Source organism: Capra hircus, chromosome 19, assembly GCF_001704415.2.
Source record: "Capra hircus breed San Clemente chromosome 19, ASM170441v1, whole genome shotgun sequence".
NCBI classification, from domain to species: domain Eukaryota; kingdom Metazoa; phylum Chordata; class Mammalia; order Artiodactyla; family Bovidae; genus Capra; species Capra hircus.
Genome location: NC_030826.1, coordinates 16,788,415 through 16,802,819, shown reverse-complemented (window position 1 = coordinate 16,802,819; position 14,405 = coordinate 16,788,415). Strand labels below are relative to the sequence as shown.

The following is a 14,405-nucleotide window of genomic DNA, read 5'->3' as shown; positions in this document are numbered from 1 at the left end:
TTCTTCTCTCACTAATTTCTTCTGGCTTCTGTCCTGCTTTCAACCCCTTCTCCTTCACGCCCTGAATTATCCAACCTCAGAGGACGTGGTTTGAGTGACAAGTGCTGGTGTCTCACTAGGGACAACTCACGCTCACTCTGCTGGCAGGAGGGAGCCTGGAACTTCTTCTGGATTCTGTGTGCAGCTCTGGTTCCTGATAGTGGCTTGAAAGGCAGGGGCTGTGTCCTGTGTCTTCTGTAGTCCGACCATGTCCTGCCTGAGTGTTAGGCTCACAGTAGGTCCTTAACTGCAATTAAGGATTTGTCCTGAATGGATATAGCTCATGGTCCATGAGGGCTGACGGCTGGTCAAGAAGCTTGGGTCAGTACGGTCCTGGCTTGGCCACAGATTCACCATGTGACTATCAGTCCATCACTGCTTCCCACCAGGCCTCTGTAGAACAGGCATGCAGGGGTGTGTCTGTGTGTCTGGAATAGATGGTCTCAGGTTCTTTCCTGCTCAGACCATCCACAGCTTTAGGGGGCAGAATGCAGATTCCCTGGGAAAGGCCTTGTGGTTGGAGCCCAGGCCATCAGTGGTCAGTGTGGAGACTCAAGGTGACCCTGCAGGGAGCCATGCTGGGTGAGGATGTCTGGCAGTGAGTGGGGCGGCCTGCCTTGCGAGTGTGTGTGTGTGTGTGTGTGTGTGTGTGCATGTGTGTGTGTCCATACATGTGCTTTTGCTTCTGACTCAAGGTAACAGGTGAGAAATCCAACATTACACTGGATGGATATAACTAACTTTTGGTCAGGCTGTAGGTATGGGGTCTCCGGGATTCTTTTCTTTTTAGTTTAATTTCTGGCTGTGCTGGGTCTTTGTTGCCACGCGTGGGCTTTCTCTAGTTGTGGCGAGCAGGGGCTACTCTAGTTGTGGTGTGCAGGCTTCTCATTGTGGTGTGCAGGCTTCTCATTGTGGTGGCTTCTCTAGTTGCAGAGCTTGGGTTCTAGGATGCACAGGCTTTAGTAGTTGCCGTGCACAGGTTTAGTTGTCCCTCAGCATGTGGGATCTTCCCGAACCAGAGATTGAACCTGTGTCCCTTGCATTGGCAGGCGGATTCTTAACCACTGGCTCAGCAGGGACATCCCTCCAGGATTCATTTTATTTTTTATTTCTCTCCTTTTCCACAAGAGGTCCAACAAGCAAGTATGTTCTGGTGTCTCCAAGGTAGAGGACCAGGTCTTGGGGACTTGGTCCCAGCTCCCAGGACCCAGGGTTGTCTTAGGGCCCCGGGTCTCAGAACACAGGCTGGCCTGAAGGATGTTCTGGAAACCCAGGCTCTGTGGGCCCTTTTCTAGTGCGTGGCACTAACACATTTCTTTATCTGTTTGCTAGAGGGCAGTGCTTAGTCGCTCAGTTGTGTCCAAGTCTTTCGGACCCCATGGACTGTAGCCAGCCAGGCTCCTCTGTCCATGGGGACTCTCCAGGCAAGTAGACAGTGGGGACCCTGAATTTAGGGAAGTGGATGGATTCAACTAAGCATCTGCTTGGCAGAGGGCTGGAGCCTGCGGTGAGCTCCCGGAGACGGTACTGGATCATATGAGTGGGTGATGCTTGTGAGGCCATCTCACTCTTCAGGAGCAAGAGGAGTGACCGCAACATGCCCCGAGGGGTGCTCAGAGGCGAGGAGCCTGGAGAGGGAGTGCGGTGGATGGGAGAGAGCTCTGGGCGTGTGGTCAGTCCTCCCCAGGGTGGAGGCCCTCGCTGCCCTCAGAAGCCTGGAGGGCCTGGGGCTGGGGAGGGCCAGGCCTCAGGATGGGCTGAGGGAACGGCTGTGGGAATCATGGGATGGAGGCTGGGCTGCAAGAAATGAGGGCTGGGGTGTGTGGCCTTCACCCCCTCCTCAGTTGCAACCTGAGGGCCCGGGCCTCCTTCCTGCTGCACTCTGCTCTCCCTTCATCCCTGCCTGGGGGCCCTCTCAGGCGCACCTCCAGACTTCCTCTTCCTTCCCCTCTTTCGGCCCTGAACCTAGGGTTACCTTAATCTCTCTTTGGGTCTCCTTGGCATCCAGGGTCCCATGCTTGGGCACCTCTTCCACTTCACTTGGTGAGATCTAGAGGCTGCCGGACTCCCTAGGCCTCCCTGCCGTATCATTCCAACCACCCCTCCATCATCACAGGGCCTTCCCTGTCCTTCCTGCACCCCTCTCATGAGGATCTCATGAGATAATCTCAAGACTCCAAGGACCCTATGCCCTGCAATGCTTTCCCTGAACCCTCCCTCCTCCCAGGTGAAGGCTGTCATCCCACCCCAGCACCGGGGACCCTCGGGTCCCAGTGGACTGTGAGTCTCCTCCACTAGGCTGTGATCAAGGGCTTGGTCTTTTTTCAATTCAATATCTTTATTTTGGTGTAAAGCCTGAGATAGCACATGTGGCTTATGAATAGTTTGCTGAATAAATAAACGAATAACTGGATGCATGAAATAAGCTTTGGGATCTGTACACCCGGTCCCCCATGGGCTCACGCAGGCTGAGTCTGTGCCCTTGCATTTTCCAGCAGCCCCTCCACCTTCCCTCAGCGGGAGAAATCTGCTTTCCTTTCCACTGGGCCCTGTAGCGCGATTGGGATATTCAAGATGGCAGAAGAGGAAGGGGCTGGTCCATCACTTCCTCTTCTCCTGAAATCGCGCCACCCACCGCTCCAACCGAACTTGTTAATTCAAGCCTTCCTCCGCGCCTCCTCTCATCCTATCCGCCTTCACTTTCCAGTATCCCCAGCACCGGCCCCCTCCCACTTAGTGAAATCCAAGGGAAACTCAGGGCATCACAGCTTGTGCCGGGACGTCCTTCCCATTCATCGGCGTATCACCCGCCCCTTGATGGAGGCAGTCCTTCACCGGGTGGGCCAAGATAACCTGCTCCAGGCAAAGGTCTCCCGGAGGCCGCACCCCTCCGCCCTCACCCCCTGCCCCGGCCCCTGGCCCGGCTCACCTGTCTCGCCCCAGATGGGCAGGTACTCATCCTGCTGAATGTCCAGCATGATCTCCAGCCCGTTGCCTGTACCCCCCTTGACCGTGGTGAGCAGAGGCTTGCCATCCTCGCCTGAGTTAAACATGTAACACTTCCCATATTTTGTAAACACCTGAGGGAGAGAAGAGAAAGAAGCACGTGGGTGACTTTGGACTTGGCAGCAGGCTGGGAACTCCAGAAATCCAACAGCAGGCCAGCATCCCCACAGCCCGTCATAGTCAACCCTCTTGGGGACCAGTGATTCCTCACCCCGGGTTAATGGGCTGGATTCTGGCATCACAGAACACATCTGGACACCCTTTGGGGTTTGTTGCCATGGAGTCTGGTCTCTTCTCCCTCTGTTAATCCTTCCCTTTCCACCCCCCTCCCCGGGGCAGGGTGGGTAGGGGGGCTGCGGGCAGCCACGTCCACTCTCAAGTGTCAAGCATTGACTGTATGCTTTCTATCCTGTAATCTGTGCCTCCAGCCTGAGCTTTCTCTTGGGCTCCAGACACACTGATCCAACTGCCTGATACGCATGATTTCAGGGGGACATAGACACCCAACTACCAGCATGTCCCAATGGGATCAAGGCTTCCTCAGCCCCGCGCCCCACTGGATGGCTCTCCTGTGCACGTGTCCTGGGGGATAGCACTGCCACCTGCCCAGGGGCTCAAACCAGACCCACAGAGCGGGTGTCCCCTCTTCCTCTTTCTCATCCCACGTCCAATCAACCAGCAGGGCCCGTCAACACTGTCTCTGGATCCAACTTGACTTTCTCTTCTGCACGGCTTTAACTTAATGACCTCCATCATTTCTTGCTTGGGCTGCTGCAGTTTCTTAGCTAGACTGCTGGATTCCAGACAACCTTCTCCAGCCCATCCTTTAAGTGAACCATGGCTCACTCCTTCAGAAATGCAAACTTGATTATATTAATCCTGTGGTTAAAATCCATCAGGGCTGTGCATCCCCCTGAGAGTAAGATCCAGGCCCACCCTCCACACTCAGCCTTCTATGATGCTCTCTCTGTCTGCTCCATCCTCCTCTTCCCATCTGAGGCCATGGGAATTCACTGGAAGATAAACTCAGGGGCTCGGTGGTTACCCCTGCATGTTCACTGAGGAGTCTACCCCTGGTGGCTAGCACAGGGCCTGGCACCTGGGGGTATTCCAGAAATACATGTCAATGGACAAGTGAATGAATAAATGAGTGAGTGGGTGGAGCTACATTAAACAACTCTGACACCTCTGGATGTGCCCTGCTGGTTCGCCTACTTGCGGCTTTCTAGTTGCTGCTTCCACTACCTGTAACAGCTCTTGTTCCTTTTTTGGCCTGGGCAACCTCCGCCCATTCTCCAAGACTGGATCAATGCATCACCTCCTCCAGGAAGCCGTCCCAAGCTCATGGACCAAGTTGTATAACATCCTTCCTCACTTTCCCCCTTTGCTCCTTCACCAGGGCAGCTATCATATGCAACAGTAACCACAGGTGGATATTGTTGTTTATTGCGCAGAGGACAAAACCACAGCCCAGAGAGGTTAAGCAACTTGCCCAAGGTCACACAGCTATTAAGTAGAAAAGCTGAGGTTCAAAGCCACGTCTGTCTGGTTCTAACACACATGATCTCTTTGGGCATGTTGTCATTGTCATTGGGCTGTTTCTGAGCCCCATGCTGCGCCTCTCTGCCTCGCTTTTTCCATCAGCCAATCAACAGTCATATGCATGAGTTCCTACTACTTGCAAGGCTTATGGAGATTGTAAAGAGGCACAAGCCCTGCACGCCCACTATTTCCCTTTATAGCTAGGGTCCCCAGCGCCCTGGCCACGGACCAGTGCTGGTCCATGACCTGTTAGGAACCCGGCTGCACAGCAGGAGGTGAGTGGTGAGCCGGAAGTTTCATCTGTATTTACAGCCACTCCCCATCCTTTGGGCTTCCCCGGTGGCACTAGTAAAGAACCCGCCTGCCAATCAGGTGATGTAAGAGATGCGCACTCAATCCCTGGGTCGGGAAGATCCCCTGGAGGAGGGCATGAAAACCCACTCCAGTATTCTTGCCTGGAGAATCCCATGGACAGATGAGCCCGGTGGGCTACAGTCCATGGGGTCCCAAAGAGTCAGACACAACCGAAGCGACTTAGCATGCACTCTCTCCCTCCCTTGCTTTACCACCTGAGGTCCGCCGCCTGTCAGATCAGATCAGTGGGGCATAATAAATTTAATATGCTTGAATCATCTTGAAAACATCCTTATACACCCCCACCCCCCCACAACCCCACCCCGCGTCCACCCCAGTCCGTGGAAAAATTGTCTTCCATGAAACCGGTCCCTTGTGCCAAAATGGTTGGGGACTGCTCCTTTTTCGTGCATATCAAAGTATATAACTAGATGGTGATTTATAGGACTGTTTGTTGGAGAGGGTGGTGTTTGTTGGATGAATGAATGAATGAATGGGCTTCAAGGGGTTGCTACTCCCATTCCCTCGCCCACCTCTGGGAGGCGCCCTGAAGAGCTGGCCAGCCTTGCTAGTTATGGCGGGATCTCACACCTGATATCTTGTTCCACTCCCCTCCCCCTCCTTTCTCTGCTCTGGTCTTCTCAGCTTCCCTCTTAATTGTTCCTAAGCGTTTTTGCTTGCTTTTCCTAGAGGGTATTAGAGGAGAGACGGTTTACCTTCGTGGAGGCAGAAGAAGCGGCTCAGAGCCAGGCAGGCGCACACGGACTGCACTTCTCTGCCGGCCTCCCTGCCTGCCCCGCCCCAGCCCGCCGCCCCTGCCTCGCTTCTCCCTTCTCGCTTCTCTGAGAGGATCATTTTCCTCTTTGCTCAACATCAAAGGCTGAGAGCTATTTACCCACAGTACAGTTTTGCTAGAAACTCGGGACAAGATGCCGCTTTCCTTCCCGGTTGCTGTGCATAATGACGTGTACGAGTAACCGGCGCTTCAAACGCAGGCCTTATCGCTCCCAGTCACAAAAGACAATTTATTTAAGCCCAGACTGTCAGGCCAGAGCTCGCTGCTTCTTCAGACCTGCCATTCTCCGAGGCACTTCTCTGCTCTCCTGGTAAGCGCTGACAGCCTCATCTAGGATGGCAGGGCTGAATTTGCAAAGAATCAAGAATTGCTCTTAGCTGATCCTTTTGTAAGAATTAATGGTGCACATATCAAACCTGGACCTGCAGGAGTGACAGGGGTGGGGGGTGGGGGGAAGCCTGAGATGAAGATGGACCCCATGACCATCATTTTCATTGCTCACTGTGTGTTACCATTGAGAGATGACCCATGTACAGCTTCAACTTTCTCAATGGCCCCAAGAAGTTGGAGGGAAGGAGACTAAAAATTCCTGAGCCTCTACTCTGTGCTGGCCCCCGCTTGGCATTTTCAGAGGAACTATCTTTTTCCTAATTATGGTCCTGACTACCTTGATGGGAAGGCATCTTATTATCACATGCCCATTTTACAGTTGGGAAGACTGACACTTAGTGAAGAGGTAGGTAGTAGAGCTGGGACTCATGGGTTTGACTTTACCACCAAGGAAGTTCCAAGGGAGGAACCCTGAGATTTTGAGCCAGAGCTCACTGTCAAGTCGATGGCCTTGAACATGACATCTTTTTCCAATGTCAGTTTTCATGTTTGCAAATTGAGCAAGATAACCTTGCCACGTGGTTGTAACATCTAAATGTGGGAATGCAAGTGGATTTGTCTGGAAGATTACATAATAGACATCTTTAAGAGGTATGAATCCATACTAGGTACTCTTCAGCAGAAGTGAGAGAAGTTATTTGAGTTATGGGGGGAGGTCAGTGATGAACTGAAGAATGGGAGGTGTTGAGGGGTCCTGTCTTCTCTGATTGCGTCTCAGTAATACCAAGCTCGTCTCTCTCTCTCTCTCTTTTTTTTTTTTTTTTGCTGCATTGGGTCTTCATCGCAGCTGTCAGGCTCTCTAGTTTTGGCATGTTGGGCTTAGTTGTCCCCAGGCATGTGGATCTTAGTTCCTTGACCAGGAATCAAACCTGTGTCTGCTGCATTGGAAGGTGGATTTTCAACCACTGAAACCCCAGGGAAGTTCCATCAAGCTCATTTTGAAGTAGTTACAGGGGATAGAAACCATCATGAGCCACTGACTGCTTATTCCTTAAGAATGTTAAGCCTGTTGCTAAAAGCCCAGGGCAGCCAATGAGATTACTGGGGCCACAGAGTTCTGTAAGAGAGGGCAATGCTTTGATGCACACAATCCACTTTGAAATCTATGTTTGGACGGAATTGCAACCCGTCACTGGTGCAGTGGACAGCTGTCATAGTTGGATGTTTGCATGTTTTAGCCTGTACTCTTCTCTTGGTAGTGTCTTTGATTTTGGTATCAGGGTGATGGTGCCTTCATAGAATGACTTTGGGAGCGATCCCTCCTATTCAGTCTTCTGGAAGAGTTTGAGGGACTTCCCTCATGGTCCAGTGGCTGAGATGCTGAACTCTCAATGCAGGGAGCCCAGATTCAATCCCTGGTCAGGGAACTAGATGCAACTAAGAGTTGGCATGCCACAGTGCATGCTGCAGCTGGAGATCCTGCAGGCTGCAGCTAGAGATCCTGCAGGCTGCAGCTAGAGATCCTGCCTGCTGCAATGAAGATCGAAGATCCTGAGTGCCACAACTAAGACCTGGCACAGACAAATAAATAAATAAAGATAAATATTAAACAAAGATTTTGAGACGGATCGGTATAAGTTCTTTGTATGTTTGGCAGAATTCCCCAGTGAAGCTGTCAGGCCCTGGACTTTTGTTTGCAGGGAAGTGTTTTTTTTTGTTTAAATTAGAGATTCTATTTCACTTCTAGTGATTTGTCTGTTCAAATTATTTATTCTTCTTGATTCAGTTTTGGTGGGCTGTTTTTAGAAACCTGTCCACTTCTGAGTTATTCAGTGTTATGGCATAGATTGTTCATATTTGGCACAATCTAAATCCAAGAAATCTGGATGTGGGGATGGGGAGAGGGTCTTGTGCCTTCCAGTAGCTCTTAGACCAGCCCTGAGGTCACAGACTGGCTTGGTGCTCCTCTTTGGAGCACCATTCACATTCTATCTGCTGTCATTAATTTTTTGCAGCAGAGGTTGGTCTTATCACTCCCATCTTACAGATAAGGAAACAGGCCCAGAGAGGCTGAGCCAGGTCACAGAGCTGGTAAGTAGAGAATCCAGGGTGTAAGTCATCTTTGCCTCACTCCATTGCCTGTGTTCTTTGCCACTGCTTCCTCGTAGCTACAGCTACTCTGTTCCCAACAGACTGATAAAATTGGTGCCTTGCTAACACTAGGGGTCTTGAGCTTGGTAATGGGGGGGAGGTGCGGTGGTTATATCTCAGAGTCAGGAGAATCTCAGGAAAGTGCAGGCACCACAAATCTTGGGGATTTCCCTGCTGGTCCAGAGGTTAAGAATCCTCCTCTCAATGCAGGGAACACAGGTTTGATCCCTGATTGGGGAACTAAGATTCCCACATCCTGTGGGGCAACTAAACCTGAGTCCTGCAACTAAGGAAGCCCTCAGGCTACAATTAGAGAGCCTGCTCACCACAACCAAAGATTCCTCATGATACAATGAGGATCCCATATGCCACAACTGAGACCCATCACAGCCAAATAAATAAATAAATATAAAAAAATCTTATTGCCCAAATGTCTCATCTTGCCCATGGAGAGTCTAAGGCTCAGAGGGGTAGAGTGTCCTGCCCTGGGTCACGCAGCTAGTTTGGGGGCAGGGTTGAGACCTGACCTGGGTTTGGGTCTGCGCACTTCCTCTAAAAAGCCTTCTGTTTGTGCATGATGGGGGTTGGAGATGATGGCTACGCTCCCCTTCCTGGGGCCCTGCATCCAGGAATAAAAAAGATTAGCAATGCCTGCTGGCCTGGGTACCAGCATCCAGGCCCAGTGTGACCTGTTGGGGCAGCCTGCCTCAGAATCCAGGAAATGCACAGTGGAAAAGGTTAGGGACAGCAAATATCCCTGAAGACACAGTTTTCTGGCCCTATTAGTAGTGCAAACAACATTTCTACACATGGACCTACTTAAGAAAATAAATTATGTATAGGCTCCCTTAAGGACTGTAGAAATATCCACTTACCAGCACACGACTGGGCCTGTAAGCTTCAAACCTTCCAAGCCTTCATTAATCCTGACCTTTAGGGCTTTTCTGAGGCAGTGGCTTCCTTGTCTCTTCTTGCTTATTGAGCTTGAACGAAGTGAAATCCTATTGCTCCAAACCTCCTCTAAAACTCAGCCTTTCCCCTCTGCTGAGTTGAATGAACTTTCCTCCCAGTGATTTGTTGAAATTTCTCATTTGGCTGTTTTCAAAATAATGGGCATGCTAAAGCCCACTGTTTCGTTTGCTCTGGCTTTCTCTATTAAAATCTCCTAACACAGCGGTCCTCAACCTTTTTGGCACCAGGGACAAGTTTTGTGGAAGAAAACTTTTCCAGAAACCAGGGGACTGCATGGTTTCTGGATGATTCAATGCCTCACATTTATTGTGCACTTAATTTCTATTATTATTACATTAGCTCCACCTCAGAACATCATGCATTAGATCCTAGAGGCTGAGGACCCTGCTTTAACACATTTTACACAGAGGGAGGAAAACAGTCTGTTAAATGGGTTACCAGGCTCTCAGTAAACAAAATGAAGCTGCTTTTTGTTTCCTTTTCGTGGAAGGAGGGGTGGAAGGTTATCAGTAATTCAATCCTTTTCATTGCTGTGTAGTATTCCATTGCACAGCTATACCAGGATTTATTCATTCAACTATTAGTAGACCTTGGGTTGGCTATTACAAATAAAACTACTACTATAGCAGGTATAGGTCAGTCTTTGTATGGATAAGTTTTCATTTCTCTTAAGTAAGTGCGTAGGAACTGAATGGCTGAATCATATCATTGTAAGTGTATCTGTAACTATTTAAGAAATGGCCAAGCTGTTTCCAAAATGGTTGTATAGTTTTATATTCCCGTCAGCACTGTATGAGAGCTTCAGTGGGGGTGGTTTCCATTTGTTTTCTGAAGTTGTCAATGAACACGTTTGAGAATTAAATACGGCGGAGGGATGCATGCATGAGGAGGGCGCTATAGACGGTCAGTTCCTGGAAGGCGAGGCCTGCATCTTATTAGGAAAAATGCTTACTCACTCATCTCTTCCTGCAACAGGAATTTTTGACCGCCTATGATGTCCCAAGGACAGATGCATGACTGTGCTTTTACCCCATAGTGCGATTTAAAAGGTGACTTCAGCAAGTACCCAGGAAAGCACCTCCGTGTGGCTGTGGAGTCCTTGGGAACCAAGGAGATGAGGGGAATGCAACCCCTTGGCAACCACGTGTCCCTTCATCCCAACCAAGAGGCCACAGTCTCTTTTAGGACGTCATTAATATCATTCATCTTTGGGTTCCTTTTCGGAGGGGAGAGAAGAATGCACAGTCACTGGGCACTTACCACGAGGCAGGCGCTGTGCTGATTGCTTCATACTCCTTCCATCTTTCTTAACAAAAATTTAACCAATTAATTAAAAAATTCGGCTGCACTGGGTCTTAGCTGTAGCAGACAGGATCTTCAGTCTTCCTTGTGGCATGTGAGGTCTTTACTTGCAGCATGTAGGATCTAGTTCCCTGACCAGGGGTCCCCTGCTTTGGAAGCAGGGAATCTTTAGTCACTGGACCACCAGGAAGGTCCCCTATAGATCTTCTATCTTTTAGGGCTCACAGAGCCCACTGATGTAGATGGTATTCTTCCCAATTTGTAGATGGGAAATCAAGGCTCAGCGAGGCTAAGTCCCTTATCCAAGGTCCTCCAGCTAGGGAGAGATTCACCTGACTTTTCCCTTTATATTCATGGGCCGCTCAAAGAACCCTTAGCATCGTTTGAGCATATAATATGGTACTGCGGCTCCCCCCTCCCCTCCACTGAGTCCCTGCCCCTCTGTGCAGAGAGGTGACGTATGCTGTGTTGGTTTCACTAAGAAGCACTCCTGTCTCCTTCCTCCAAGCCTGAAACACAGCCCAGGGCTTTTCTGCTGGGCAACTCTAGAGAGTTTTAGACCGCACTGGAAGAGATGTGTAAGCCCCATGCAGAAGAAAAGAGCATCAGGTGACTGCCAGTCTGTCAGCTGGGAAAACAGCACAGAGGGGAGCAAGGGTGACTCTGAGCGCTCTCCAAGTCACACATTTTGTGAACAAATGTTCCTCTGGAGAACGGCTCACAGAGGCAGAGGGGCCACTTGAAGGCCCCTGGAGGGTCATTTGAAATTCCAGACCTTCACCGATGAATCCTTCCTGACTCCTCATGTGAGCGTCCCAAATTGGGCTGGACTTGGGGTTATGAAATGGGATGAGGGCAGCTAGAAGCCTTTCAAGTTGGACCAGCTTGGCTGGTGTGGGGAGGGGAGTCTGGGTGATGAAGGTTTCCAGGGAGACTTCAGGATAGGTTGGTTGATCTTTCTGCTGGGTCCTCCACTGTCTGTCTCCTGTGGGAAGTAAGGGCTGTGTCCTTTTCACTCCTGGCATCTCAGTGCCTGGCCCCATGCCTGACACAGAGTAGGCAATTAATGGGCAGGTGTCTGGATGCAAGAAAAAAGCTCAAGCATGGAACTGGGAACCAGGCAGCCTCAGCTTCCAGTGCTGCCTCTGCCCTGATTCAGGGAAGTCATTTCATCGTTTTGAATTTTGATCCCTCATCCTGGAAATGCTGGTAAGAGTAACTTCCAATAGAATTCTTGTAAAGATCTAAAAGGTCATAATGAATCTGAAATTGCTTCCTAGAAAAAAAAAGTTTTCGGCCCAGGCAGAGAACTTTCTTCCCTGTGGTCAGTATCATGGCTAAGCCCCGAAGGGACGGGGGAGGTGGAAGTGTGGTTGTTTGCCTGTAGAAATGGAATCTGAGATGTTGTTCCATCTGGGACCACATTTGTGGCTCATCCATCCAGTTGCCTAGTGAACATCTACAGAACATCTCTTGTGTTCTAGCCCTGCTCCAGGCATTGGGGATGCAGAGAAGAATCAAGTCTTTTGGGACCACCTAGCAGGGAAGGTGGTCCTGCAGAGTGATTCTGGGTGGAGTGCACAGAAAGAAGCTGTCTGGTGTAAGGGATGGGAGGGTTGTGGGGGCTGATACAGAATTCTCTCTAGAGGCAGGGCTGCTGACTCCAGTGGTATTTAGCAGGCTGAGACAGATCCCTTAGGCTGGCTTCTGGTCTTAACAGGGGCATGCTGATGTCAGGGAGGCCAGTGATGTCCGCTGAGCCCTGCCTACCAGCCCTTCGCTCCAGCTCCCTTCTGTTTCCAACCCTTAGACAACAATGGGCTCTACTAAGAGACAGGCAGGAAGGACAGACCTTGGAGTCAGCTTATCCTGGCTGAACACCTACTGTGTGCCAGACACCGTGCACAGTGTAGAGTGGAGCTTAGCTGTTAGCCAGTTGATAAGCACTAAGACGCACAAGCAGCGACCCAGAGGAGCTGGCATCTTGTTCTCTTCAAGGAAACCGGTGTCAGTCTCCCAGGACTCCTGCCAACCCCCCAAGCCTGGCTCTCCGATCTGTGCACTGCCAGCAGGTCACCAAGCCCAACCCTGGGGATAAGGGGCCAAGGCAAGGGGTTAATAGAAAGAGCACATTCCTGGGGAGCCAAGGCTGACTGCAAAGACCATATCCTTGGCTGTCATCAGATGTGGGGAGCAGGACCCAGGAGGGCTCCCCTGCCTTGAAGGAGAGCAGAAGCGCAGAAAAAGTGAAGGAGAAGTAGTGGACACAAACTGTCCTCAGCCCATCGCAGTGTCCCTCTCCTGCCTCCATTCCCTCCTTAGCCCTGCTGACACAATCCCTGCTGCGCCAGCCCATGCCAGTTCCCACGCAGAACCTACTGAAGGCAGGGTGTCTTCAAGGTGCAGCTGCCCAGACGCACTGGAAGTAGCCCCGAGTTCTGCCACCTTTGGTTCTTTTGGGGTGCAGAGCCTCGAGGCGAGGCTCACCTTAGTCTATGTTCTGATTACTTACAAGATAATGGATTCGAAGTACCCGACAGAGTACTCGCTCAATAACATTAGTTAAGATAATGTAGGGGTTCTGCACCTGAGTTCTGAAATCTCAGCTCTTACATGATGTGATTTCTGGGTTCCTGGTCTGTATTACAAGTTCTTTTCACAAATGCTCGCCTGATCCTGTGACTATGGCCCTGTGCCCACTTCTGCCTGCTGCCTGCTGGACTTACAGGAATGTATGCCTACTTGGTTTCCCTGTGGCCATGCCCGGATGGAACATTGCTAGGGTATTCCTCTACAGGAAGTGTGTATCATTCCAGCTGGGTATTTCTGCTCAGCTGAACTTCAGCTTTCCCCCACTTTTCCAGCCTCTATCCCAGGGGCTTGTGTGGGCTTCCTATCCCATTGTGTTTTCTACCTGTGTGATCCACCCTGAGAAGGTGGTTCCTTGCAGCTGCCTCACTACTCACCTTCTGAAGCAGGTGTGGGATGGGGGGAGGAGAGAGGTAGGGATCAGAAATGTGTTCTATTGTGTTCCTAGTTAATTTCACATGATTCTACAAGGTTGCACAGAAACAATGCATGGGTGAAAGCCAAATGATGGTTTATGATGTTTACGGAAGCAAAGCAGATGGTCCAATTAATGCTAGGGCTGGAAACAGTCCCAAGGCAGGCTGATTCTAAAAGCTGATCAAGAAAAGGTCAAATAGGTAACAACTCACATGGCACGAAAATCCTCATAACCACATTCTTTCTGATTTCATATTTTCTCATTAAAAACATATTTCAGCTTCTCCAGGAACTGCTCAGAGAATGTCACTGTCTTCTAGTTTTTTCCTCTCACTGGTCTTGGAGGTTGCTGCTGCTGCGGCTAAGTCGCTTCAGTCGTGTCCGACTCTGTGCGACCCCATAGACGGCAGCCCACCAGGCTCCCCCGTCCCTGGGATTCTTCAGGCAAGAACACTGGAGTGGGTTGCCATTGCCTTCTCCAATGCATGAAAGTGAAGTTGCTCAGTTGTGTCTGACTCTTAGCGACCCCATGGACTGCAGCCCACCAGGCTCCTCTGTCCATGGGATTTTCCAGGCAAGAGTACTGGAGCAGGGTGCCATTGCCTTCTCTGGGAGGTTGAGCAGCATGCAATTTCCATAGCAAAGCTTGCATTATGAATGTTCAAAGGCATCACAGATTCACAAATGCAGAGGGTTTGAGGCAGTTCAGTGAGATTGCTTTCCCGACGTGTAGAATTAAGACCTGGCTGGAAGATATACAGCATGCATGATACCACGCTCCTTCCTAGGTCCATAGCAGACATAATTAATGGATCACAGCACTCTTTCCCTGAGTCTCACAGTTTTTTTTTTTTTTTAAGCCCAATAATTCAGGCTGCCACTGTTGGAGTTGGCAAGTGAATTGAAT

General features: G+C 50.3%; 1 protein-coding gene across 2 annotated transcripts in view; it reads right to left on the bottom strand.

The window, feature by feature from the left end:
- Positions 1 to 14,405, bottom strand: part of ASIC2 (acid sensing ion channel subunit 2) — a 1,227,754-nt gene that overhangs the window by 94,922 nt on the left and 1,118,427 nt on the right. For both annotated transcript variants that reach the window (XM_018064239.1, XM_018064238.1), the window contains exon 2: positions 2,969 to 3,119. In XM_018064239.1, the coding sequence (XP_017919728.1) occupies positions 2,969 to 3,119 (151 nt within the window). The remainder of the gene's footprint in view (positions 1 to 2,968; positions 3,120 to 14,405) is intronic.